Source organism: Salvelinus alpinus, chromosome 3 (assembly GCF_045679555.1).
Source record: "Salvelinus alpinus chromosome 3, SLU_Salpinus.1, whole genome shotgun sequence".
Classification (NCBI taxonomy): Eukaryota; Metazoa; Chordata; class Actinopteri; order Salmoniformes; family Salmonidae; genus Salvelinus; species Salvelinus alpinus.
In genome coordinates, this window is record NC_092088.1 from 25,939,801 (window position 1) to 25,967,109 (window position 27,309).

General features: G+C 42.7%; 1 protein-coding gene across 7 annotated transcripts in view; it reads right to left on the reverse strand.

The window, feature by feature from the left end:
• The window catches only part of LOC139570426 (voltage-gated potassium channel KCNC1-like), a 75,676-nt gene that overhangs the window by 20,591 nt on the left and 27,776 nt on the right, over positions 1-27,309 (reverse strand). For 2 of the 7 annotated variants that reach the window (XM_071392295.1, XM_071392294.1), the window contains exons 3-6: positions 18,610-19,585; positions 13,865-14,068; positions 11,133-11,263; positions 10,198-10,218 (exon numbers count right to left, since the gene is read on the reverse strand). In XM_071392295.1, coding sequence (XP_071248396.1) covers positions 11,142-11,263; positions 13,865-14,068; positions 18,610-19,585 — 1,302 coding nt within the window. In that variant the 3' untranslated portion in view covers positions 10,198-10,218; positions 11,133-11,141. The other 5 variants (XM_071392296.1, XM_071392292.1, XM_071392293.1 and 2 more) reach the window with 4 other exon arrangements.

The following is a 27,309-nucleotide window of genomic DNA, read 5'->3' on the forward strand; positions in this document are numbered from 1 at the left end:
TTCAAGCCCGCATTCTGGCTGGGCCACTCAAGGACATTCAGAGGGACTCTGGAGCTCTGTCAGAGTGACCATCGGATTCTTGGCCAAGGCCCTTCTCCCCCGATTGCTCAATTTGGCCTAGGCGGCAAGCTCTAGGAAGAGTCTTGGTGATTCCAAACTTCTTCCATTTAAGAATGATGGAAGCCACTGTGTTCTTGGGGACCTTCAATGCTGCAGAAATGTTTTGCTACCCTTTCCCAGATCTGTGCCTCGACACAATCCTGTCTCGGAGCTCTACGGACAATTTGGTTTTATGCTCTGACATGCACAGTCAACTGTGGGACCTTATATAGACAGGCGTGTGCCTTTCCAAATCATGTCCAATCAGTTGAATTTACCACAGATGGATTCCAATCAAGTTGTAGAAACATCTCAAGGATGATCAATGGAAACGATGCACCTGGGCTAAATTTCGAGCCTCATAGCAAAGAGTCTGAATACTTATGTCAATAAAGTATTTCAGTTTTTTTATATATGTTTTCGCTTTGTCATTATAGGGTATTGTGTGTAGATTGATGAGGAACATGTTTTATGTAATCCATTTTAGAATAAGGCTGTAGCATAACAAAATGTGGGAAAAGAAAAGGGGTCTGAATACTTTCCGAAGGTACTGGAAGTTGTTAAAGATGGTGTGGGTTTGTATTACCCATACTTAAATATATTGGTCTGTTCTTGCACCATAACACAAGCCACAATGTGCTCAGCACTTGCCTAGGATGTCTTTTGGGAAAACACACCATATATTATGCTGGCAGTGACTTGTTAACCATACTGTATCTAGGTCATACTGATTGTGCGTCAGCTATCCTCTTCCTACACTCCAAGGAGATATATATTTTACAATTTATACAGGTCATATATGTCTAATATTAGATTGGATAAAAAGCTGTCATGGGTGAAAATATTAGCAGTGTTGTTATGGAGAGACGTGAGTAACAGTGATATTTGACATAGAGAATTAGATGCATTTATGAAGTGCAACAACAAACAATTCATTTTTCATACATTCACATTTGAAAAATATTTTGAGAGAACAATGAATTAGGACAGGATGAAATTGACAGGTAACAGATAAACATAATTGTTTTTGAAGATCTGCCTATTAGAAGTGGCTTCAGGAGGAGATCCTTGTTAAGTGTTCCATCCGAAACATACACTACTGGTCAAAAGGTTTAGAACCCCCTACTCATTCAAGAGTTTTTCTTTATTTTTACGATTTTGTACATTTTAGAATAATAGTGAAGACATCAAAACTATGAAATAACACATATGGAATCATGTAGTAACCAAAAAAGTGTTAAAAGTTAGCCACCCTTGATGACAGCTTTGCACACTCTTGGCAGTCTCTCAACCAGCTTCACCTGGAATGCTTTTTTCCCAACAGTCTTGAAGGAGTTCCCACATATGTGACCCGATTCAGGAAACTAGGCGTATGTCGCAAGTCACGACTTCATAGGAGAGCCTTTTGAACATATATATTTTTTTTTTATCAAAATGCTTTTTTTGGCAGAAATGCCTTTGTGAACTTTCATGTGCCTTAATATCAAACTAGTATGTCATCTGTAAATACGAATAAAACTGTTAAATTATGAGCCTAGTTGGTTTAGCCACAGAGAAAGTCAGCAACCTTCCCGCTAGCCATGATTGGCAGAGATAATGAGTGGGCTGGACATGCCGAGAGATGAGTTTGGATTGGTCTGCGGTGTTGCATCTTGTGTATATAAAATGAGCTGCTCGTAATGCGTAAATAATCCTTTCTACTGCAGTTTTTTTGAAAGATAGAACGTTAGCCACGGAGAACTGCAAATGTGTTGCTACTGCTCTCAATAGCATTGCAGCCCTGAATTTATCAGGTGCTATCGACAAAGGTCAGTGGGAAAAAGTTGTGATTTCTGGCTGCAATGCTGTCTCTCCCTCTGAAAATAACACGTTTTGAAATCAGTGGAACACAACGGGCTAAACAAGCTGTGCAAGTTAAACAGAAACAACACATGATGTCTTATAAAAGGGGTTGCAGTCTGCCGTGAAGCGTTCATCCATGTATACAGGTAAGAATCTAGCTACAGATTCAGATATTATACGTTTCTAATTTTGTCAGAAAGTTGTTTTCATTGCAAGCTAAAGGTTGCTGTTAGCTAGCTAACTAGCTAACATTGAACCTATTGGTTAACTTTAGCTAGCTATGACAATCGGTTTGTATTGCTAGTTAAAGCTTGCTGTTAGTTAGCCAGCTGACGTCAGATGGCTAGCTACAGTAGCTAACATTACCTGTATGAACTGTGTGTAGTGATGTTCTCAGAATGCCATTTCGCATCTATTGTATAATAATTCTAAAATATTTGTATCTGGAATTTGTCTTTCAGCATCAGTCAGGAGAACAGGCCTGACTCTAATCCACCAGTCATACAGTCATTAAAAAGAGAGCTGGCCCAAGTAAGCAAAGGCAGCAGCGCAGTCATCACCTACATGCACCATTTCTTCACCAACTACGGAGTTGGGAAAACACGTGTGGACCTGAATTGTGATAACTGCAGTGGCCAAAGCAAGAATACGTTTGTGCTCTGGTATTGTACCTGGTGGACCATGCACAAGCTCCACCACAATCTGGACCTTCACTTCCTGATCACAGGCCACACCAAGTTTGCCCCTGACTGGTGCTTCGGCCTCATCAAGCAGCGCTCAGAAAGACCAGAGTGAACACTGTCTGAGATTGCTGCTGTTGTGAAGGGCAGCACTGTGACAGGGGTCAACATCCCACAGCTGGCTGGACTGGAGGATGGTACGGTGCTGGTGGAAAGCTGTGGCTGGCAACAACACCTGACTCCATACTTCAGGCCGCTGCCACAGGTCAAGCATTGCCAGAATTTCAGGTAAAAAATCATTTTCATTGTATGAGGTTTTTCTTATCTAAACTTGGGAGGTGAAGGGATGTTGTGCAGGGTTGTAATGTCTTCTGATTTTTGTTGTTGTTGTTGTTATTCCCTGTTTTACAGCTTCGATGCTCTGGAGCCTGGTGTTGTTGTCGCCAAGGAGCGTTCGGACTGTCGGGACCAGGTTTCAGCTGCTGCGCAACGCTGACATCCTACCTCCCATAGATGGTCTGCCTGTAAAAGCACCACCTGGACTGGACAAAGCTAGACAAACTATCTTTTAGACAAGATCAGGGAGTTTTTCGACGAAGAGGCTATGGACATCACATGCCCTGCACCAAAGTCAAGGGCAGGACAGAAACAGGCTCTTCGAATATAGATTCCCTTGTTCATGCGTGGTTTGGACGGACCAGTCATCTCAACTATCTGCAATGCCTCTATTCACATGACTCTCTACTAACATACACGCCATACGTTGCTGCTACTATTTTTTTTATCCTGTTGCTCTGCCACTTTACCCCCTGATTGTATGCATATGCAATGCACGACTTCCGCCGAAGTCGGTCCCTCTCCTTGTTCGGGCGGCGTTCGGAGGTCGACGTCACCGACCTTTTAGCCATCGCCGATCCACTTTTCATTTTCCATTTGTTTTGTCTTTGTCTTACACACCTGGTTTCAATTCCCCAATTACTTGTTCATTATTTAACCCTCTGTTCCCCCATGTTTGTTTGTGAGTGATTGTTTTTATGTTTGTGTGGGCTCGCTTATTTTGTATTGTCTTTGAATTTTTTTTGTAAAATACGTTTATTTACTCATATCTGCTGTCCTGCGCCTGACTCCTCTACACCAGCTACACACAGACCACATTACACTACCTCATCTATCACTGATATCGTTATTGATATTGTTCTTGTACATAGTGTCAATATAAATAAAATATACAGTATCTATTTCTGATATTGCAACTATGCAAGTAACCATTTGGCTGTACTGTTTACACCTTCTGTACCATCCACTTAGCAAGACTTAGCAAAATATTGAAATATAAAATTAATATTGATATGCGTGGTCATAACAGGATTTTGTGACATACCACAACTATATCATGTGACCGTGTCAAGTGTCCACCACATACATATATGGCGCATGCATCTGTTTATGTACTGTACATGTGCACCTCACTCAGGTTTCAACTCAGGTTGCATGGCCTTAACTTATGTATGGAATACTATGTGATAAGTGCATGTGTAACAGTATAAATAAAGTATGCTAATGTCCTGGTGTGAAGGCATTTGGGCAGTGGTGTAAAGTACTTAAGTAAAAATACTTTAAAGTCCTAAATAAGTAGTTTTTTTATATATCTGTGCATTACTTTACTATTTATATTTTTGGCAACTTTTACTTCACTGCAGTCCTACATTACTCCATACCCAAAAGTACTCGTTACATTTTGACAGAAAAATTGTCCAATTCACACACTTATCAAGAGAACATCCCTGCTCATCCCTACTGCCTCTGATCTGGCAGAGTCACTAAACACAAATGCTTCATTTGTAAAATATGTCTGAGTGTTGCAGTGTGCCCCTGGCTTCCGTCAATAAAAAAAGATAATTGAGCCGTCTGGTTTGCTTAATATTAAGGAATTTAAAATGGTTTATATTTTTACTTTTACTTTTGATACTTAAGTACATTGTGCCCCTAGCTATAAGTCAACAAAAATATTTTTTAAATTATGAAAATTGTGCCATCTGGTTTAATATAAGGAATTTAAAGTTATTTATACTTTTACTCAAGTATGACAATTTAGTATTTTTTCCACCACTAGATGTGGCTGGGGATAATAGCATTTCTTCACATGACCCATCAATTTAGACAAGTGTGTCAAATATTTATAACATATTTTTATCTGGACACTTTCTGTTTACCTGGAATTGTTCCTTATTGTAGGCTACTACCACTTCTAGTCTTAATCTTTACTACACTACTCACTGTTTAGCACATGACCTCACATGTGAATCCTTAAAGATATGGGTGTGGCTGGCTTAAGAGGGTGTGAACAATGCTGAATGGGTGTAGACAAAGGAGAGCTAGGTCTCCAGTAGCTACCAAAACATTCAAAGGCCCTTTTCTCAAAAGTGAGTTTACAAGTTTATCAACGTTCAAAGCAAAATTACTTTCCCATTGTTACTCAAAAATACAGTGTATGATATACCATTTTGTAGCTCTGAGTCTCTACTTTTATCCAATGTAAAAAAAAAAATGATTTCAAATGTTGCTATATAAGACCGATTTGAGCTGGTCAGTCACATATGCTGAATACTTGTTGGCTGCTTTTCCTTCACTCTGCGGTTCGACTCATCCCAAACCATCTCAATTGGGTTGAGGTCGGGGGATTGTGGAGGCCAGGTCATCTGATGCAGCACTCCATCACTCTCCTTCTTTGTAAAATAGCCCTTACACAGCCTGGAGGTGTGTTGGGTCATTGTCCTGTTGAAAAACAAATGATAGTCCCACTAATCCCAAACCAGATGGGATGGCGTATCGCTGCATAATTCCGTGGTAATCATGCTGGTTAAGTGTGCCTTGAATTCTAAATAAATCACAGACAGTGTCACCAGCAAAGCATCCCCACACCATCACACCTCCTCCATGCTTTACGGTGGGAAATACACATGCGGAGATCATCGGTTCACCCACACCACGTCTCACAAAGACACGGCGGTTGGAACCAAAAATGTCCAATTTGGACTCCAGACCAAAGGACAAATTTCCACCGGTCTAATGTCCATTGATCGTGTTTCTTAGCCCAAGCAAGTCTCTTCTTCTTATCGGTGTTCTTTAGTAGTGGTTTCTTTGCAGCAATTCGACCATGAAGACCTGATTACACAGTCTCCTCTGAACAGTTGATGTTGAGATGTGTCTGTTACTTGAACTCTGTGAAGCATTTATTTGGGCTGCAATTTCTGAAGCTGGTAACTCTAATGAACGTATCCTCTGCAGCAGAGGTAACTCTGGGCCTTCCTCTCCTTTGCCTGTCCTCATGAGAGCCAGTTTCATCATAGTGCTTGATGGTTTTTGCGACTGCACTTGAAGAAACTTTCTAAGTCCTTGAAATGTTACGTATTGACTGACCTTCATGTCTTAAAGTAATAATGGAGTGTCGTTTCTCTTTGCTTATTTGAACTGTTCTTGCCATAATATGGACTTGGTCTTTTACCAGATAGGGCTATCTTCTGTATACCAACCCTACCTTGTCACAACACAACTGATTGGCTCAAATGCATTAAGGAAAGAAATTACACAAATGAACTTTTAAGAAGGCACGCCTTTTAAACGAAAAGCATTCCAGGTGACTGCCTCATGAAGCTGGTTGAGAGAATGCTAAGAGTGTGCAAAGCTGTCATCAAGGCAAAAGGGTGGCTATTTGAAGAATCGCAAATATAAAATATACTTTGATTTGTTTAACACTTGGTTACTTTGGTTACTACATGATTTCATATGTGTTATTTCATAGTTTTGATGTCTTCACTATTATTCTACAATGTATATAATAGTAAAAAAAAACTCTCCTTAGTTAGAATATGCAGAATCTTTCACCAGCTCAAAGTTTCAACTATTATAAAAATGTTCCACTACACTGCAACATACTGTATCAATCAACAATCTATTCTCTCCAAAACAGGCAACCAAGAGAAGAGAGAAGAGAAAAAATAGAAAAAAAGGGAGTAAAAAGAGAAAAAGAGAGAAAATCCCTGTTTATACCTGGTACTAACATGTGTCCTTTGTCCTGTCCACATTCTGATTGTGCCCACATATTAGCCGTTGGACCTACACATGGTATTAAAACGTGTCTCTTACCCATCCATCCACTGTGTCCATTATGACCAGATTGTCCTGTACGCAAATGATTTGACAGTGTCACGTCCTGACCTTAGTTCCTTTTTTATGTCTCTATTTTGATTTGGTCAGGGCGTGAGTTGGGGTGGGCATTCTATGTTTTTCATTCTATGTTTTGTATTTCTATGTGTTTGGCCTGGTATGGTTCCCAAATCAGAGGCAGCTGTCTATCGTTCTCTGATTGAGAACCATACTTAGGTAGCCTTTTCCCACCTGGTGTTTGTAGGTAGTTGTTTCCTGTTTTGTGTTGTGTCACCTTTCAGGACTGTTTCGATTTTCGTTGTTTCACTTTTGTTATTTTGTATTTAGTGTTCAGTTATAATAAATTTAACATGGACACGTACCACGCTGCATTTTGGTCCGATCTTTCCTGTTCTTCAGATGAAGAAGATCGTTACAGACAGCTATTTTTTCAAAATAATATTTTTAAATTTATTTTAAGACAAATATTTATGCAATAAGTCAATGGTGCCTAAATATAACCTTATTGTAAATGTATTTTCTGAAGGTCAAAGGTTTTTTGATGACTTAATTCATTTCAATTGAAATGAATACTGAAATACAATCAAATCCACACTGTGGATGTAACTTATTAAAATATTTGTTGTATTATTTGTTGTATTATTTATTTTCAAATACAAATAAATGTATATATATATGTATTATTCATTTATGCATTTAATTCAATTAAATTATCCCAATTATTAAAAATAAGCATAGGTGATGGGAAGATTGAGAGGAGGAAAGGTAGATAGACAATCTGACTAAAGACAAACAGACTACAAAGCACACCAACATGTAGAGAAAGTAACTGACAACATTACACACTTGACACAGAAACAACAGAAACAGACTAAAATGAACTCTGATTGACAATGGTCCTTGACAAACAGACATTAAACATACACAACACGATCAACTAATAGAATCTAGAGAAATGAAGATTAACAGAAATCTCAAAGAGAGACACACAAAACAATACACACACACACATATATATATATATATACACACACAAGACACATATTAATACACACACATATAGGCCATGTCTAAATAACCGTACTTGCATTCTAAATATTAGGCTATTTGGGTATGCGAAAATAGGACATTTTATAGTATGTGAAACTTCAAAAATGTAGTATGCCCTGAATGCCAGGATGTACCACTCACATCAACTTTTCATCTAGTTACTAGATTCTAGTAGCGTTCAATGCACACTACTGTGGAAGAGAATCGGCTTTTCAGACCACGTTCGACAACAGTTGATAATTCGATAAGGGGACGCGCTGTACCCGAAATGAACGCGTGGTGGGGAACGAGCGTGGTTGCACATTAGACGACTCCTTCTCAGTACGGATGAGCCTAATATGTTGATAGCTGTTGCTTACTGCATTCGTTGTTGTTTTTTTACAGTATGTCTAAACAGTACTGTATGCAGTACGATTAGGATACAGTGTGTCGTTTTAGTAAGTAGTTAGGCAAGAGAGATTTCGGGACATGGCCATAGACACAAAAACATACACAGAGAGTGAGGGAGAGGGTAAAGAGAAAGAAGAAGAAGAAAGAACAGATGACAGGGCGTCAAGTGGGAGGACAGTATTAAGGGGGAAAGGGAATGACTGCGAGTGAGCAGTCAAAGAGGTAATTGACCCTTTGACCTTATTGAACCCTGCGTATTGCATTTCGGGCGAAGGAGGTCAAATGGACAAGTATTTTGTAGAGAGGCTTAAAATACCACTGAAATAACTTAAGGACTGCATATACAAAGATCGAAGAAAGAAACTGTGGGAAAAGCACACAACACCAGTTGGAGAGCACAATAGGGAATCCCACTTTAAAACCAAAAAAACGGAACACATCGTTAAGCCATTATTATTTTCAGCTGGAGCAATTATGGCCATCAAACCTCCAGTGATTTTACAGTGTTCCCTTTGGGTTTCTTCACCTCATTCCTATCCATTTGGCATTCCATTCGATTTTTGGTCAATATGAGATTGAATGGCAATGCTGCTCGGAGGCATTCTATTTTTGTTCAGCGTCACACGGATGCAATGGTATTCCGTTACTATCAAAGGTTACACGTTTCAGGTTACAGAGGGAAGTCAAGTTTCTGTGGTCCTCAAGTCCCCCTACTGATACCAATATTTTCAGCAATGCTGAGAGCTGAACGTTGGCATGTAGAATTGGCACAAATATCGAAAAATGTTCTGGGAGTTAAAGGGTTATAGCTTTCCCCCCACCAAACGCTTGTACCGTGATAACGAGAGGAGGATTCATTCAGTAAACATTGAATGTCATCCTATGAAACCTCTAGTGCTTCTGGCTTCCTGCTTAAAATGGCCCCCTTTTTGGTTTTAAAGAGGGATTTGCGGCATTAAGTTGAGGTTTTATACACAAAAATAACCGTTGAAAACACACAACACCGAAGCAGTCCGGGGCTTCCAAGAGAGGAGTTCAACAGCTCAAGGCTCGCTTACCTTAGATGGCACGTAGCCAGTTGTCTGTCAATCAGTCTGTCATAGTGTCTGTCTGGCAGTGTAATGTCGGCATCAGTCAGTGAGTCAGTATTTCGGTGTTTCTTTCAGTCACCAAGTGCAGCTAACTACACTCTTAGAAAAAAGGGTTCCAAAAGGGTTCTTCGGCTGTCCCCAAAGGGGAACACTTTTGGGTTCCATGTACAACCATCTGTGGAAAGGGTTCTACGTGGAACCAAAAAGGGTTCTTCAAAGGGTTATCCTATGGGGACAGAGTGTACTCAGGTCACTACAGTACAGCCAAGAAGTCAAGTCTGACCTTTTTAACTACACTAGGCACTGAAAGCACACATTTTGAGGTCTAGGGAATAGTGTTTTTCGAAACACGACACACTTAAAACACAACTTTTCGTCAATCAGCATTGCATTGATGTTAGTTTGTCGCATTTGTCTATCAATGTGAGGACTGTACAATGTTGAGGAGAGCCATATGATGATATGGCTGAAAATGTTGTTCCCGGCACGGCATGTATCGTAAGGCACTATTCCCGTGACCTTGGAGGCTCCGCTGACCCCACTGACCTTTGACCCAAAGATGGCCGCTGTACAACATCGCATTCGAAATCATCCATTATGTAAGCCCTAAATATAGCTAGAATATGTACATATCATATCATGATAGAAATCTGTGAGACTGGAAATTTCGCCCGGTGCATAGGCTGATGTCTTCAAAGAGCGATGTGTCTTTTGCTATCTGTCAGGGTGAATGTCAGTGAGGTAGAGAGGGCACCAGTGACAGACGAAACAACACAGTAAAAGCCACACACGACAACAACACAAACACATCACTCGGACGGTATTGAGAGTAGGACAGAGACACAGTGTAACGTGTAAGAATGAAAAAGCCCACATACAAACGCGTGATATGACACAACCTGAAGAGAGAGACAGCAACACAGAGCAGATCAGACAACACGTGACCCGCCGTTCCTGATAGCCCTCAAGTGTTACAGGGCTACTTCAGTGCAGCTGCCGCACGCGGCACACACAATCGCGCTCTGACCACACTCTCTCAAATACACAGCCTGGTGCACACGCAACACACACACACACACACACTCACAGTATCTTACACTATACATTAAATATGAAAAACACGTAGATCCTCTTATTTCATGATATGAGAAAAGAAAGATCAGGTTATTCTGAATAATAGATTATTCTGATTGGATGATACTCTGAGCAATACAATGCAATTGGGCCTTGATATACAAATCACAGTTTTACCCAACCGTAGCTCAATAGCTTGGTGCTGTTGTTCCCCTACCTATCTATTCCCTTACGGAAAGAACACATTACATTACATACACTACATACATTTTCACGTGAACACGTGTTCATGTGATCACATGTGATCTTATGTGAGGTTAATGTGATAACAGGTGACAATATGTAAAGAAACATGTGATAACATGAAACTACAGACGTGTAATCATGTGATTTTCTGTAAGGGTTGATTTCAGTATTTGAACTTACCTACATTAACACAGAGGGCAATTTATGGGTGATACTTCGACTTTACCTAACATACTGTACAGACACAGCACAGTGAACACAGTGGGTACTAGTCGTGATTTGCGGTCATGCATAGTGTACTGTATGTGAGAGTGTGAGTGTGTTCTGTGTTCAAGTGTGTCTGTGGGTGGTATGTTTCAGTGTCAACTGCCAACATGCAATGTCATGGAGTTGAGAGAACCTAAAATGTTTGGCGGACGGATTAGGTAAAAAAGAAAAACATGGTACAGCTAACGGGGTTCCATTTCGGGTCCCCGTGGTTTTAAGGTGTTACCTCTTGGCCCTATGGTTTGATCCAGGAAGAGGTGGAGTTTGCATTGAGGTCCTGCTGTAGGAGAGACCCTTCCAGCTTATACCATTCATCAGCCAAAGGGGAGTCTGGGCTGGCTGCCAAGCCTGCTGCCTCTAGTTTAGCGTCAAAAGTGGCGTTGAGAGTTTGGGAGGAGTGTAAAGGAGAAGTGTTTGGTGCAGGTTTGGTGGTGGTGGTTGTAGGTGGTAAAAAAAAAGGTTTGTGGCAGCCCGTAAAGAAATGGATCGAGGTATTGCGTTTCAGAATCGGAACAAGAGTATACATGGGGTAAGCAGGTGTAAATAAGGCATGTTTCGAAGAGGAAAGGAAAGGAGGAGGGAAAAGAATGGGGATATGGAATCAAAGATGGGGGACAAGGAAAGGGGGTGGGGGGGGCAGGGCATCAAGTGGGAGGCAGCCAAACAAGGGGGAGGAGGGGAGGCAGGAGAGAGAGAGAGAGAGAGAGAGAGAGGGAGGGAGAGAGAGAGAGAAACAGAAGTGACGAGAGGTCAATTAATGCATGGTCAACTGTCTATGTACAAGAGACAGAGAAAGAGAGAGAAGCCATGAGCGTGAAAAAAGATGAGAAAATACAAAGGACAAAATGGAGGATGACAATTTGAGGCAGTGAATGAAAGAGAGAGGGACAGAAAATACAGACAGGAAGAAAGAAAGGTGATACCAAGTGTGATGGAAGTGTCACAGCATGAAGGTAAAGAGGTGGAAACATACAGTGGGGAGAACAAGTATTTGATACACTGCCGATTTTGCAGGTTTTCCTACTTACAAAGCATGTAGAGGTCTGTAATTTTTATCATAGGTACACTTCAACTATGAGAGACGGAATCTAAAACAAAAATCCAGAAAATCACATTGTATGATTTTTAAGTAATTAATTTGCATTTTATTGCAAGACATAAGTATTTGATCACCTTCCAACCAGTAAGAATTCCGGCTCTCACAGACCTGTTAGTTTTTCTTTAAGAAGCCCTCCTGTTCTCCACTCATTACCTGTATTAACTGCACCTGTTTGAACTCGTTACCTGTATAAAAGACACCTGTCCACACACTCAATCAAACAGACTCCAACCTCTCCACAATGGCCAAGACCAGAGAGCTGTGTAAGGACATCAGGGATAAAATTGTAGATCTGCACAAGGCTGGGATGGGCTACAGGACAATAGGCAAGCAGCTTGGTGAGAAGGCAACAACTGTTGGCGCAATTATTAGAAAATGGAAGAAGTTCAAGATGACGGTCAATCATCCTCGGTCTGGGGCTCCATGCAAGATCTCACCTCGTGGGGCATCAATGATCATGAGGAAGGTGAGGGATCAGCCCAGAACTACACGGCAGGACCTGGTCAATGACCTGAAGAGAGCTGGGACCACAGTCTCAAAGAAAACCATTAGTAACACACTATGCCGTCATGGATTAAAATACTGCAGCGCACGCAAGGTCCCGCTGCTCAAGCCAGGGCATGTCCAGGCCCGTCTGAAGTTTGCCAATGACCATCTGGATGATCCAGAGGAAGAATGGGAGAAGGTCATGTGGTCTGATGAGACAAAAATTTAGCTTTTTGGTCTAAACTCCACTCGACGTGTTTGGAGGAAGAAGAAGGATGAGTACAACCCCAAGAACACGATCCCAACCGTGAAGCATGGAGGTGGAAACATCATTCTTTGGGGATGCTTTTCTGCAAAGGGGACAGGACGACTGCACCGTATTGAGGGGAGGATGGATGGGGCCATGTATTGCGAGATCTTGGCCAACAACCTCCTTCCCTCAGTAAGAGCATTGAAGATGGGTCGTGGCTGGGTCTTCCAGCATGACAACGACCCGAAACACACAGCCAGGGAAACTAAGGAGTGGCTCCGTAAGAAGCATCTCAAGGTTCTGGAGTGGCCTAGCCAGTCTCCAGACCTGAACCCAATAGAAAATCTTTGGAGGGCGCTGAAAGTCCGTATTGCCCAGCGACAGCCCCGAAACCTGAAGGATCTGGAGAAGGTCTGTATGGAGGAGTGGGACAAAATCCCTGCTGCAGTGTGTGCAAACCTGGTCAAGAACTCCAGGAAACGTATGATCTCTGTAATTGCAAACAAAGGTTTCTGTACCAAATATTAAGTTCTGCTTTTCTGATGTATCAAATACTTATGTCATGCAATAAAATGCAAATTAATTACTTAAAAATCATACAATGTGATTTTCTGGATTTTTGTTTTAGATTCCGTGTCTCACAGTTGAAGTGTACCTATGATAAATATTACAGACCTCTACATGCTTTGTAAGTAGGAAAACCTGCAAAATCGGCAGTGTATCAAATACTTGTTCTCCCCACTGTATATAGGCCAGAGCAAAGAAGAGCAGAAGAGTAAAGATGTTGTACGTGGGTGTTGTTGTGTCCTGTCAGAAACTAGTGTTTGGAACCTCTCTGTCACACCATCATGGCTCTTCCCATGATGCTCTTGGCCATTGCTTGTGTCTGTCTGCGTGTTCTCAGTAACTAACCACAAATCAGTTCCCATATATGCTGTATTTGATCATGTATACATCACTTGTGTACGTATTTGTCCCCTGTGCACCTGCCCTATTAGCATCTTCTATATGCAGAGAATTTTTATCTGTATCAGTGCTTGTGCCTTATGGCATCTTGTGTGTAGCTCTGTCGACCTATGTGGTGTATGTGGTTACGGTTTTGTCCCCTGTGGGAGTGACGTACCTTTCCGCACATTCCCATCTGTGGCGCGGAATTCCCTGGTGTTGAGCAGGAAGCAAGCGCGGTCCTGCTGGTAGCGTTCCCTGGTTACTCCGGTGCCCCCTCGCCCCGCGGGACTCCGCTCATCCGGGCTCAGCACCTGGTCGATGGTAGGGCAGTCCTCGTTCGCCAGGGCCGCAGTGGCCGCGTCGCCGTTCTGCTTGGAATCTTTCGGGAAAAGAAGGAGACAGGGAAAGGGGGGGCGGGAAGCAGAGCAAGGGAGAAGCAGAGAGTAAAGGAGAAGGAATGAAGGAAGAGGAGAGGAGGAGAGAAGTGAGGTATCTGGATAGTAGAGGAGGAAGGTTGTGATGGGAGACTGAGGCCAAACTGGACAGTGTTTCCACATCCACACTAGCATACCACTTAGGGTGCATGCCCATTACACTGCTTCATTCTCCGTAATATGTTAGTACGGACATTGGAACATAGTTTGAGGGAAGGAGTTGCAGACTTGATGATTCAATTGGCCCAATCAAAGAGCTTGCTGTTGCAAGCTGAGGGACTTTGATTGGCTGCTATATCGAAGGTTTTGGCATGGCACCTTGGCCCGGCGATACAGAAATCATGAATCCTCAGTCTCCCATCACTGGAAAAAGGTATATAAGAAAATAGCCAAAGGAATGGGGGTGGGGGGGGGTTACTGCATGTAAACTGATCACAATTTAATACTGCAGATGAGATACACAAGATGCATAAGCAAAGACAGATTCAGTAAAATAGTGTATTGTGTATTTATTCATTGTGTTATTATTTTTCAAATTATTATTTTTTTCTCTCTGCATTGTTGGGAAGGGCCCGTAAGTAATCATTTCCCTGATAACCCGCACCTGTTGTTTACAAAGCATGTGACGAATAACATTTGATTTGACTACGATAAGTAATTGATAATGGCTAATGTGTCAAAGTTCATGTCTATACTGGCTTAGCTAGACAGCATGGTAAACTATAAACTGGACATGGTAGTATAAGAGGTGGGGTTGAGGGTGTGAGTTGATGCTGCAGTATGACTGGTGCTTACACAGTGCCTTTGGAATGTATCAGACCCCTTGACTTTTTACACATAGGTTACAGCCTTATTCTAAAATTGATTAAAGCGTTTCCCCCCCCCTCATCAATCACACAATACCCCACAATGACAAAGCAAAAACAGGTTTTTATAAAAATGTTCAAATTTTATTAAAAAAAAACAATAAAATGAAATATCACATTTACATAAGTATTCAGACCCTTTACTCAGTACTTTCTTGAAGCACCTTTGGCAGCAATTACAGCCTCGAGTCTTTTTGGGTATGATGCTACAAGCTTGGCATACCTGTATTTGGGGAGTTTCTCCCATTCTTCTCTGCAGATCCTCTCAAGCTCTGTCAGGTTGGATGGGTAGCGTTGCTGCACAGGTATTTTCAGTTCTCTCCAGAGATGTTCAATCACGTTCAAGTCCGAGCTCTGGCTGGGCCACTCAAGGCATTCAGAGACTTGTCCCCGAAGCCACTCCTGCGTTGTCTTGGCTGTGTGCTAAGGGTCATTGTCTTATTGGAAAGGGGACCTTTGCCCTAGTCAGAGGTCCTGAGCGCTCTGGAGCATGATGCTGCCACCAACGTGCCACCACTCTACCATAAAGGCCTGATTGGTGGAGTGCTGCAGAGATGGATGTCCTTCTGGAAGGTTCTCCCATCTCCACAGAGGAACTCTGGAGCTCTGCCAGTGACCATCGGGTTCTTGGTCACCTCCCTGACCAAGGCCCTTTTCCCCCGATTGCTCAGTTTGGCCGGGCGGCCAGCTCTAGGAAGAATCTTGGTGGTTCCAAACTTCTTCCATTTAAGAATGATGGAGGCCACTGTGTTCTTGGGGATCTTCAATGCATCAGAAAGTTTTGGTACCCTTTCCCAGATCTGTGCCTCGACACAATCCTGTCGGGGAGCTCTACGGAAAATTCCTTCGACCTCATGACTTGGTTTTTGCTCTGACATGCACTGTCAACCGTGGGACCTTATATAGACAGTTGTGTGCCTTTCCAAATCATGTCCAATCAATTGAATTTAGGTGGACTCCAATCAAGTTGTAGAAACATCTCAAGGATGATCAATGGAAACAGGTTGCACCTGAGCTCAATTGTAAGTCTCATAGCAAAGGGTCATTATACTTATGTAAAAAAGGGATTTCTGTTTTTTATTTGTAATACATTTGCAACAATTTCTAAAAACGTGCTTTTGCTTTGTCATTATGGGGTATTGAGAGTAGATTGCTGAGGATTTGTATGTATTTAATCCATTTTAGAATAAGGCTGTAACTTAACAAAACGTGGAAAAAGTAAAGGGGTCTGAATACTTTCCGAAGGCACTGTATCCTCAGACCACAGGAGGTTGGTGGCACATTAATTGGGAAGGACAGGCTCTTGGTAATGGCTGGAGCAGAATGAGTGGAAATAATGTGTTTATGTGTTGATGCCATTCCATTCACTCCAGCCATTATTATGAGCTGTCTTCCCCTCAGCAGCCTCCACTGCCTCAGACACAGCTGTCAAATCTGATCCCAGATGAGTTCCTGCTCAACAACCTACTAACAACCTACAACAAAATCCTTAACAAAAGAGAGCGTGAAAGACAGTGGTGGGGTACTATAGGCGCTTATGCAATAAAATACTATTATTGCTGAGTCACTGATGATTTCTCAAGGGCTACAAAACACATGTGATCTATTGTCGTATGTGGATATTGGGTTCATATTAGGTGATATACAACCAGTGGACAACCCGTCACACCTGTTTTGAGCCCCACATTTTTTGAAAGGAAAATATAATGTATTTTTGGGGGGGGGGGGGGGGGCGTGTACAGTAGCTTTGATTGGACTGATCATGTCAACATCATACTTTCACAATCTTAGGATAGCAGTCATCATCATGAATCAAGTCGACAATCTACTGGCAAATACTTTTTAATCCTTGTCATATGAAGAGGAATAATGAAGAGAAATTATAGATAACGTATCGGTGCTCATCGGCCACTGGACACAAACATTACACAACAAGTTGGAAATTGCAAATTCAATGAGTGGTTTGGAAGGAATCAGTGACAGTGGCTGTGTGGTCCCAAATCTGGGATTAAGGGGCTCTTTTCCAAGTTTAAAACGATAAACATTCAACATTGGCCATGCTGTCAATGAAGCACGATTTGTGCCACGCTCAAAACAACCGTTAACTCGGAGGACCGCCGCGCCACCTTCCTGTTCAAGTTAACCGAGCACAACAATGTGAGTCCAAAAGGTATTGTATGCGGCTTCATAAATTATGTAATATTCCAGGGAGATATGTATACTGTACCTAAGAAAGTAATACTAAGTGTATGTTGTGTAGTAAGATGTTAGTAGCCCATGTGCCTCACCCTAATAATTTGGTCAATTTACGCCTCTTAATTCCGCCTACTGTTCTGACTGTTCTACTGTAGCCTATAACCTGTTTAAGAGAAATGTAATCAGTGAATATTACAAGAGCTTTCATTGTCTGCGTATATGCCCCCTTTATTTATCCTATGGTTCTAACTTGGTGTACAGGGAGAATACTGTAAAAACGGCCCATGTTCTGAATTCTGTCGCTGTACATTTAGAAAGTGCTAAACAAATAGTTAAATTGACTAACGTTACATCGATCCTAGGTTGCTCATTATCTTAATTGAAATTACGGATTGCCTCTTATCCGCTTGTCGTCCCCTTATGCCATAGTTTGTACATCTCAATTGTCATTAGAAACCACATTTGTTTAAGCAAGTCAGCCATATCAGCTATGGTTTTTTTTAAAGGCAGTAAATGAGGCTGAATGAATTGTTTCGCTGCCAGACAAGGCTCCGCTGATAGCCAGGTGTAGCGGTGGTAAGGTGTTGGGACTGCTGTTGGGACAGCTTTATGTAGGCCCTAATAGTTTGTGGACACCGTTTGGCACAGTTATAGTGCAATTAATGTATTGTTTAGTGTTGTGTTGTGTAGTGGTTTTACTGGCATGCATTCCACATTTATTTATTATTGGTCTACCAAGATTTACATGGTAAAACCGCCACTGTATATAACCATGCCAAATGAAAAAAAGCACATTGGTCTGTTGCAAACAGATCCAAATGGGTCAATTTTTTATGTACTGTGTTTGTTCTACGGGGGCAGATGGAGCCCTCTCGGCAAATGTGGACTCACCAGTTGATTATAAATTACCCATAAGTTCTGATGGGCTAGCCATCTCTCAAGGGCAGATTCAGAATCAGCCACCCCCCCACCCTCCCGCCCCCAAACTATCCCTATCAGGGACATAGGCACTCTAAACCCCCACTCACACCCCACACCTCATGGATCTGCAGGACTGTACTATTACTGAGATTACTGAGTGCCTGTAACTAGCTGTCAGATAACATTCGGATTCCTAAATCTTATACAGACCAGAATCCTCCACTTACTGTGCAAATCCCTGTTCCAAATTTGATTGGATATCTGTCGATGCTAAACTGTACAGTTTCACAACCTCTTTGCCAAAAATAAAAAAAATTGACGGAGTAATTTGTGTTCTACGCCCTTGGGGAGGCTAGTGGTAGAATGCCCAGATGCTCAGCAAAGCTCCATGTTGTGTTGATGAACTCGTGCAGATTTTACAAGTCAAGGTCGAAGCCAGTTTGTTAACTTGCAGTCTGTCTCTTAAAATATGGTACTGAAGAATGAAAATAGAAATGTCTCACCTCGGTTGATTTCTATGACCTCCTCTTGAGCAAGGGGGCAGTCGAAGCCTCCGGGCCCGATCACCTCGCCGAGTACATTACCCAGGATCCTATGGGGCGAGGCGGTGGCCATAGCGAGAGCGTCAGGCTTGCAGTAGTTGGGCGAGCCCGGCATGGTGGGGCGGGGGATGTGCTTGCCCTTCTTTTTGGGAAGCTTCTGCTTAGCCATGGCCAGTGAGTAGTACATGCCAAAGTTGTTGACGATGACGGGCACAGGCATGGCGATGGTCAGCACCCCTGCCAGGGCGCACAGCGCGCCCACCAGCATCCCCGACCACGTCTCGGGGTACATGTCCCCGTAGCCCAGAGTGGTCATGGTGACCACGGCCCACCAGAAACCAATGGGGATATTCTTGAAGTTTGTGTGTTTGGCAGCCGTAGGGTCATCAGGGTCGGCGCCGATGCGCTCGGCGTAGTAGATCATGGTGGCGAAGATGAGCACTCCGAGAGCGAGGAAGATGATGAGCAGGAGGAACTCGTTGGTGCTGGCACGGAGCGTGTGGCCCAGGACGCGAAGCCCCACAAAGTGGCGGGTCAGCTTGAAGATACGCAGGATGCGAACGAAGCGGACCACACGCAGGAAGCCCAACACGTCCTTGGCGGCTTTGGAGGACAGGCCGCTCAGCCCCACCTCCAGGTAGAAAGGCATGATGGCAATGAAGTCGATGATGTTGAGGGTGCTCCTGAAGAACTCGACCTTGTCCGGGCAGAAGACTACGCGGGCCATCACCTCAATGGTGAACCAGATGACGCACATGCCCTCCACGTACGTAAGCCAGCTGTCGGTCACCACCTCGTAGACGATCACCTCGCGCGTCACGTTTCCCTCCGTCACGTTCTCCGTCTTGTTGTAGATGGTATTGAAGGCCTCGTGTGTCTCCATGCAGAAGGTGGAGATGGAGATGAGGATGAACAGAAGGGAGAGGAATGCGCAGTACTGGAGGAGAAGAACAGAAAGAACCAGAGAGAGGAGGGGAAAGGCAGGAAGACAGAAGGCAAAGAGAAAGAGTTGAAGATAGAGGGAGGGTAAGGGAGAAAAGAGAGAGGAAGGAGAGAAGGGTTACAGTCATATACAAACAACATAGCTAGAAAAGCAGATGGTGTGTTGCTCAACAGTTAGTCAGCCCCTACAGGACACTGCAGGGCATTACTCAGTCAGATGAGATCATGAGCTCAGATTATTAAACCTGACTAGACACCTAAATGGGATAATTGTTGACCTGGAGGGTGACTGCAGGGTCAAACTGGACCAAGCACTGAGGGATACTCTATCTGACACTTATGAAAAAGGCTGCAATGGTCATAGGCATGACAGTCCAAGGAGAAGTGGTGGAAAAAAATTGAAAACCGGGAGCCACACGTCATAAACCTAGAGAATGTAGGAAAGGCTGGAATGAGAATACAGAGTACTACTGTCTCATTGGAGCAGCACGGACACAGAGAAAAGGGCAAGAAAATAAAGACGGATAGGACACAAAAGAAAGTGATGGGGAAAAAGAGAGTCGTAAACGGTAAAAGCTGATGAATTATAAATATTCATGTATCTCAGAGTGCACTAAATAGGTTTCAAAATCAGGATGGGGCACGTGCTCACCCCCTCATACTGAATGTTCAACATAAAGGGTCTGAAACATGTGGCATTGAGCCTGTTTGTTGCCCTGCATAATGAAATGAAATGTGGTCCAAACTTATGCTCCAATAACTAGCCAGTCTGATTATTTGAAAATATGTAATGTTGGGGAAATTACAATTCGCACCGAAGTCAAAGTATTATACACAAAGTAAAAGGACTGACAGCTCTATTGTACATTACGTATCAACAAACATTTTGACCCTTACAACTAATATATTAATCATACAGTGGAAATCCCTAAAGCCCAAAGTGCTTGAGATGGCACTCTATTTTATCCTCAACATAATCCATTACAGTCCAGTGCAAGGTAACAGTAACGGGAAGCCAATACTCACCATTAAGTAATGTAATTAACCCCCTACTTTTCAACATTTCTGTGAATGCAGAGTTACTTGCAAGAAACAATATTGCTAAGACATTATCATCCTCCAATTAACACACTTGATAGTAATTGTTGGGTTCTAACTTAAAATATACTTTCAAATGTTACTATATTAGACCTTAGTGATTATGTTATCTGCATAATGAATATACAAGATATGTCAATTAATGGTGAAGAGGAACTTCGTGTATGGAATTGTATTGTAAGAGAAAAGGTGAACACAATGTACAGTGCCTTCGGAAAGTATTCAGACCCCTTGACTTTTTCCACATTTTGTTACATTACAGCCTTACTCTAAAATTGATTAAATTAATGTTTTTCCTCGCCAATCTGCATACAATACACCATAACGACAAAGCGAAAAGAAAAAAAAATGAAATTTTTGCAAATTTAGAAAAAAATGTAACCTGAAAAACCTTATTTATATAAGTATTCAGACCCTTTGCTATGAGACTCGAACTTGAGCTCAGGTGCATCCTGTTTCCATTGATCATCCTTGAGATGTTTCCACAACTTGATTGGAGTCCACCTGTGGTAAATTCAATTGATTGGACATGATTTGGAAAGGCACACACTTGTCTATATAAGGTCCCACAGTTGACAGGGCATGTCAGAGCAAAATCCAAGCCAAGAGGTTGAAAAAATTGTACGTAGAGCTCTGAGAAAGGATTGTGTCGAGGTACAGCATTGAAGGTCCCCAAGAACACAGTGGCCTCCATCATTCCTCAATGGAAGAAGTTTGGAACCATGAAGACTCTTCATAGAGATGGCCGTCGGGCAAAACTGAGCAATCAGGGGAGAAGGGCCTTGTTCAGGGAGGTGACCAAGAACCCGATGGTCACTCTGACAGAGCTCCAGCGTTCCTCTGTGGAAATGGGAGAACCTTCCAGAAGGACAATCTTCTCTGCAGACGGAAGCCACTCCTCAGTAAAAGGCACATGACAGCCCTGCTTGGAGTGTGCCAAAAAGCACCTAAAGGACTCTCAGACCATGAGGAACAAGATTCTCTGGTCTGATGAAACCAAGATTGAAGTTTTTGGCTTGAATGCCAAGCGTCACATCTGGAGGAAACCTGGCACCATCCCTACGGTGAAGCATGGTGGTGGCAGCATCATGCTCAGGGATGTTTTTCAGCGGCAGGGACTTGGAGACTAGTCAGGCTTGAGGGAAAGATGAACGGCGCAAAGTACAGAGAGATCCTTGATGAAAATCTGCTCCAGAGCATTCAGGATCTCAGACTGGCGGCGAAAGTTCACCTTCCAACAGAACAACGACCATAAGCACACAGCCAAGACAACACAGGAATGTCCTTGAATGGCCCAGCCAGAGCCCGGACTTGAACCCGATCGAACATCTCTGGAGAGACCTAAAAATAGCTGTGCAGCGACGCTTCCCATTCAACCTGACAGAGCTTGAGAGGATCTGCAAAGAAGAATGGGAGAAACTCCCCAAATACAGGTGTGCCAAGCTTGTAGCGTCATACCCAAGAAGACTTGAGGCTGTAATTGCTGCCAAAGATGCTTCAACAAAGTCCTGAGTAAAGGGTCTGAATACTTGTGTAAATGTGATATTGCATTTTTTTTTTATACATTTGCCAAAATTTCTAAAACCCCGTTTTTTCTTTGTCATTATTGAGAATTGGGTGTAGATTGATGAGGGGGGAAAAAAATTGAAAAAGTCAAGGTGTCTGAATAGTTTCCGAAATTCACTGTATGTCCAAAGTCTGTTGAGTAAGGTGAACATATGGTCACTTGTAACTATCATGGAGAAGTGACAGGATGAAGTGGAACTGCTTCAGACCGCTCGACCGCAAAGACAACAGCGCAACATTTAGGCAGTTTTGGGAAACAGATGGACAGAAGTCATACCTCTAACCTCATCATGACATATAAATGCCTGTTAGATCATATGCAAACTGTGTTTTCAGCTAGAGCATCCAATGGGTTGAATAAACTTGGTTTGAGCTTTTTCTAGCCATCCATTTTTGAGTTTTTACTCCATTTGTTCAGAACCTAACACCATACTGTATTCCTTATACTACCACAATTATTGTGCTACTGTATAAACAGGGTTTTCAAAACCCGGTCCTCGGGACTCCAGGGGGTGCACATTTGGGTTTTTGCCCTAACACTACACAGCTGATTCAAAGCTTGATGATTAGTTGATTATAATATAATATAATCAACTAATCATCAAGCTTCGAATCAGCTGTGTAGTGTTAGGGCAAAAACCCAAATGTGCACCCCCTGGAGTCCCGAGGACCGGGTTAGGTAAACGCTGGTATAAAGCATTGTGAGAATGATACCTGACTAAATATCAAGTATATTGCATGGCGTGGGTGCTAAAACCTGGTACTTGTGTATTAACCATTGATCAATTCAGACAGCACAACAGGAGGGCAATCAGCCAGAGACTTCATATCAATCAAAATTCAACAAGGCGTCAAACTGGATATTATCCTCTTGAAGTGCTCATTTGCGATATCCAAACTGCCAGACTTAGTTTCAAACTCTATTCATTGTGTGAACTAATTCCGCAAATGTATTATGGGTTGCCCTATAACTAAATGACAACATCCAGTCTATAACCATATCTGGTTAGAGTGGCCCTAGTGATCCTGTGAGGCTCAGTTGGTGAGCGTGAGACCAAGGTCATGAGTTCAATTCCCACAGTGATCACTTACGTTTACAAGAAATGCATGCGCTCAATGTGATTTTATTCGATTTTAAAAGCATTTGGTAAATGGTGTGTCTGTCTTTCAGTTTGGGGACGGTCTGCCTTTCAGTTTGGGGATGGAAGTTAAACATTAGCCGCGAGCCTAAATAAGATGTAATCTCCTGACCATTTTGACAAAATGACATCCTACACACCACTGACAAGAAAGCAATGGGATACACTAAAAAGCGCTGAGTGTCATTAGTGTACTTCAATTGCTGTCTGGACACTGCCTCCCTTTCACTCTGCCTCAGGAGAATATCCCTATCTACAAACAGAACAACAGCCTAGCTCATTTCTTTCCAAAGCTCTCTCTGTCCTCCAGGGCGAATTTCTTGGACAGAGAGCAAAAACAAAGAAAAAACGGGCAAAGTTATTAAAGCATCCCGGCACTGAGATATTCAATCTGCCCAGACCGTTTCTGATGACGAGATGGTGACTCAGTTTTGAAAAAGAGAGTCTCTTTATTTTCTTCGCCGTCCTCTCTTTTTCCTCACTTACTCACTGAGGCGATATATTTTGCTGGCATACATTCGGAAAGTATTCAAATGTAATAATTCCATTTTTTGTATTTTTTTTTGTATGAAGTTTGACATAGAAACACTGGATTTTAGGTTGTCTATTTTAAATAATGTTGATTAATTACGAAATTATGAAAAAATATGAATGACATTCCACCCATGAGGCCAATAGGACGTTTGACTACAAGATAGGGCTACACATGTTTTCACTGAACTCAAATCAATCCACATATAGAATCAGAAGATACATATCTGTAGAGAAAATCTGAAGAGAAGGAACTCAAGTTATGTTCTGTACAGCAGAGATTAGCTGAAAAGCAGTAGCATCTCACAGTAGCGAGTGACCTTCTTGGAAAGCCATAAAACATAAAAATATAAATACGCTGAAAGGATATGCCAGTATCGCTGCATTTGATTGGCACAACAGTAATTATGGATGACCATATAGGCAGACCATATGGATGGAGAGAAATATGCGTATTGTTTCTACACCTGAGTGGGGATCTGATATACAATGCTTCCTTTCGTTCTTAAATTTTACAGAGCCTGTGAAAGAGAAGTCAGGGATCGGTAACACTGAACACACCAATTAATTCAGGATGGGAACCAAGCAACAATAGTCTTTTGGCTCTTTGTCCCTTCCAAGTCTCTCTTCACGTCTCTGTCTCTACGTCTGTCTGACGCTCCATGTCCTGGCCTCTCTACCTTATGTACCTTCTGTTCTTCCCCCTCTTTTCTCATCCCCCATTTCTCTCCAATCTTCTTCTCTTCCTTTCGCTCCCTCCTTACTCCTCTGCCATGTTTCTCTCCACTCTGTCTGACCTACCTTTTCCCAGATTGCTGCAGTGCTCCCCCTCCTCTATAACATGCATAAACACATACATACACACACACACACACACAAACAAACACACACACACACACACAAACACGCGCACACACACGTACGGAGAGCTGTATTTCTCAATCATCGCCACCCGCCACCCCCATCCCATGGAACTAGGAGGAACCGGTGGGACCAGCACACAGCGCTCTCTCGTTGGCTGAGGACCGTACACACAGCGGTGGTACTGAGCAGAGCAGAGAGTTTCCGTCCAATGGCGTTGGTGGTGGTGACGGCGGTGGAGGCAAGGTTTTCTTCTAGTCGGACTAGAAACGGCGATTCGGGTTCTGAGATGATGACGGTGGGGATGATGGTGGTGATGATGGTGGTGATGATGGGGATGACGATGAGGATGGTGAGGATGGTGATGATGATGGTTGTTAGCAATACCACTAGAAGTAGTGTTACTCATAGCACTTTACGGTCATCATCATAATCATGTATATTGGAAAACATTACACAGTAGATTTACCATCACGCTATACAAGCCTTGCCTGAGAGGCATTTTAATGCCTGAGAGGCATTTTCCTTCTCGGTTTGTTTGTCTCTTTCTGTCTCTCTCAACTTATCTCTCTCATACACACACATGCACACAGTACACTTGGCTACACACACACACCGCCAAAAAAAGCCTAACACAGAAAAATGTTATGTAGGTTGCACAGGTGGGGAGACAGAGGGGGGCAGACAAAAGGGAGGGAGCGGGGGGACCAGTTGATGTAACAAGGACAGGAGAACATGAGAGGGGGGTTAAGAGGATATACATGAAATAGAGGACAACAAAGGATAAAACCAGGACCAAAACACACAAGATAAATGGATGCGTTACCAGAGGACAAGACCGGACAATCTGAACATTGTCTCGCGCCTCTACCACTTAAGCCGTGTAGGACGTGTTAGTGTTGGGTTAGCCTAGGCTAGTATAAAGATAGGCGTTAGTGCAGGGCTAGCATAGGTGAGGCTAGGCATTGGTCCAGGGCTAGGCTAGTTATTCAACCAGGCCTAGCGCAGGGGTAAGTTAGCCTAGGCAAGTGCAGGGCTAGGCTAGGCATTAGTCCAGGCTAAGGTAAAAAAAAAAATGTTTAGAAAATGATAATGATCTTCATAGGACGGATGCTAACTGGCCGACCATAGTGGTAAAAATACAACATCCAACACCAGGGAAGACAGGAAAAGTGAGAAAGAGGGAAAGAGAGAAAAAAAATACCTATCTTTTACCAACAATCGTTGACCAATTTCCTGCATAGCCTACACTGCAATTGTCTAAAAGGTAATGGGGTCTATTACAATACATAAATCCAATAGTGGTAAAGTATGCCTTGAACAAATCTTTAACCACAACCACAATAAATACAGCAGAATATTTCAAGGTGAAACAAAGGTTGGTACACTACGCAACAACCTGAACGTGTTTATAGTAAAGTTAGACCCTACAGTATACTGCAAGTCACATAAACGGAGGTGGGATTTAAAAAGTGTTAAAGCAACGCTTTTATCAGTCGTTTTGAAAAATGTGGCGCAAAACTTACACTGTCACAGTGGCAGCAGCTGTATCAACTATAACGCTCATACACCAGATCAATAGATAAATCTATGTGTAGTGACTGCAAGAGTGTGTGTGTGTGTGTGTGTGTGTGTGTGTGTGTGTGTGTGTGTGTGTGTGTGTGTGTGTGTGTGTGTGTGTGTGTGTGTGTGTGTGTGTGTGTGTGTGTGTGTGTGTGTGTGTGTGTGTGTGTGTGTGTGTGTGTGAGCATGTGTGTGTCTAGTAGAAAAAGACTAACAGCCTATGGGCGGGAAGGAGGAAGGTGTGGACAACACTCGCAGATCGCAGATACAGACTTGTAGCTACATGAACACTGCATTGAGGTAACCGTGAAGGATGGGCAGAGGGAGGAGAGAGAGATGGAGAGAGAGAATGGGAGAGGAGAAGAGAAGGAAAAGAGGAGGAGTGGGAGGGAGGGAGGAGTGGAATATGAAAGGCGGAGAAGACTTCACACTTATTTATCTCCAGAGGCTCTTTCTCTCTGTTGTCTGCCTCATCCCTCTGTCTTTATCTTCTCTCCTCATCCCTCTCTTTACTGCATCATAATGACATGGACCAAGGCATCCCCTTGATAGAGTGGAGGAAAGGAGTGGGGGTGGAGGATTCTGGACAGCACAGAAAGTCCATATGGACTCACACAGCAATCTTTGGACGGACATTGAGAGAGAACAGTGAATTAGTATACTATGACCTAAGGTTCTCTGTGGGAATAACACGTTATATACAGTGCATGTACGTAGTCCAATGACCTTCAAGCCTCAATAGAGTCTCTCTGCAATTAGATTGGGAAAGAGCATCAACATAAATTCAAAACAGAGAGAGACAAAGAGCTAGAGAGAGAGAGAGAGAGGGAGATAAAGAGACAGAGACAGAGACAGAGACAGAGACAGAGACAGAGACAGAGACAGAAACAGAGAGAGAGAGAGAGAGAGAGAGAGAGAGAGAGAGAGAGAGAGAGAGAGAGAGAGAGAGAGAGAGAGAGAG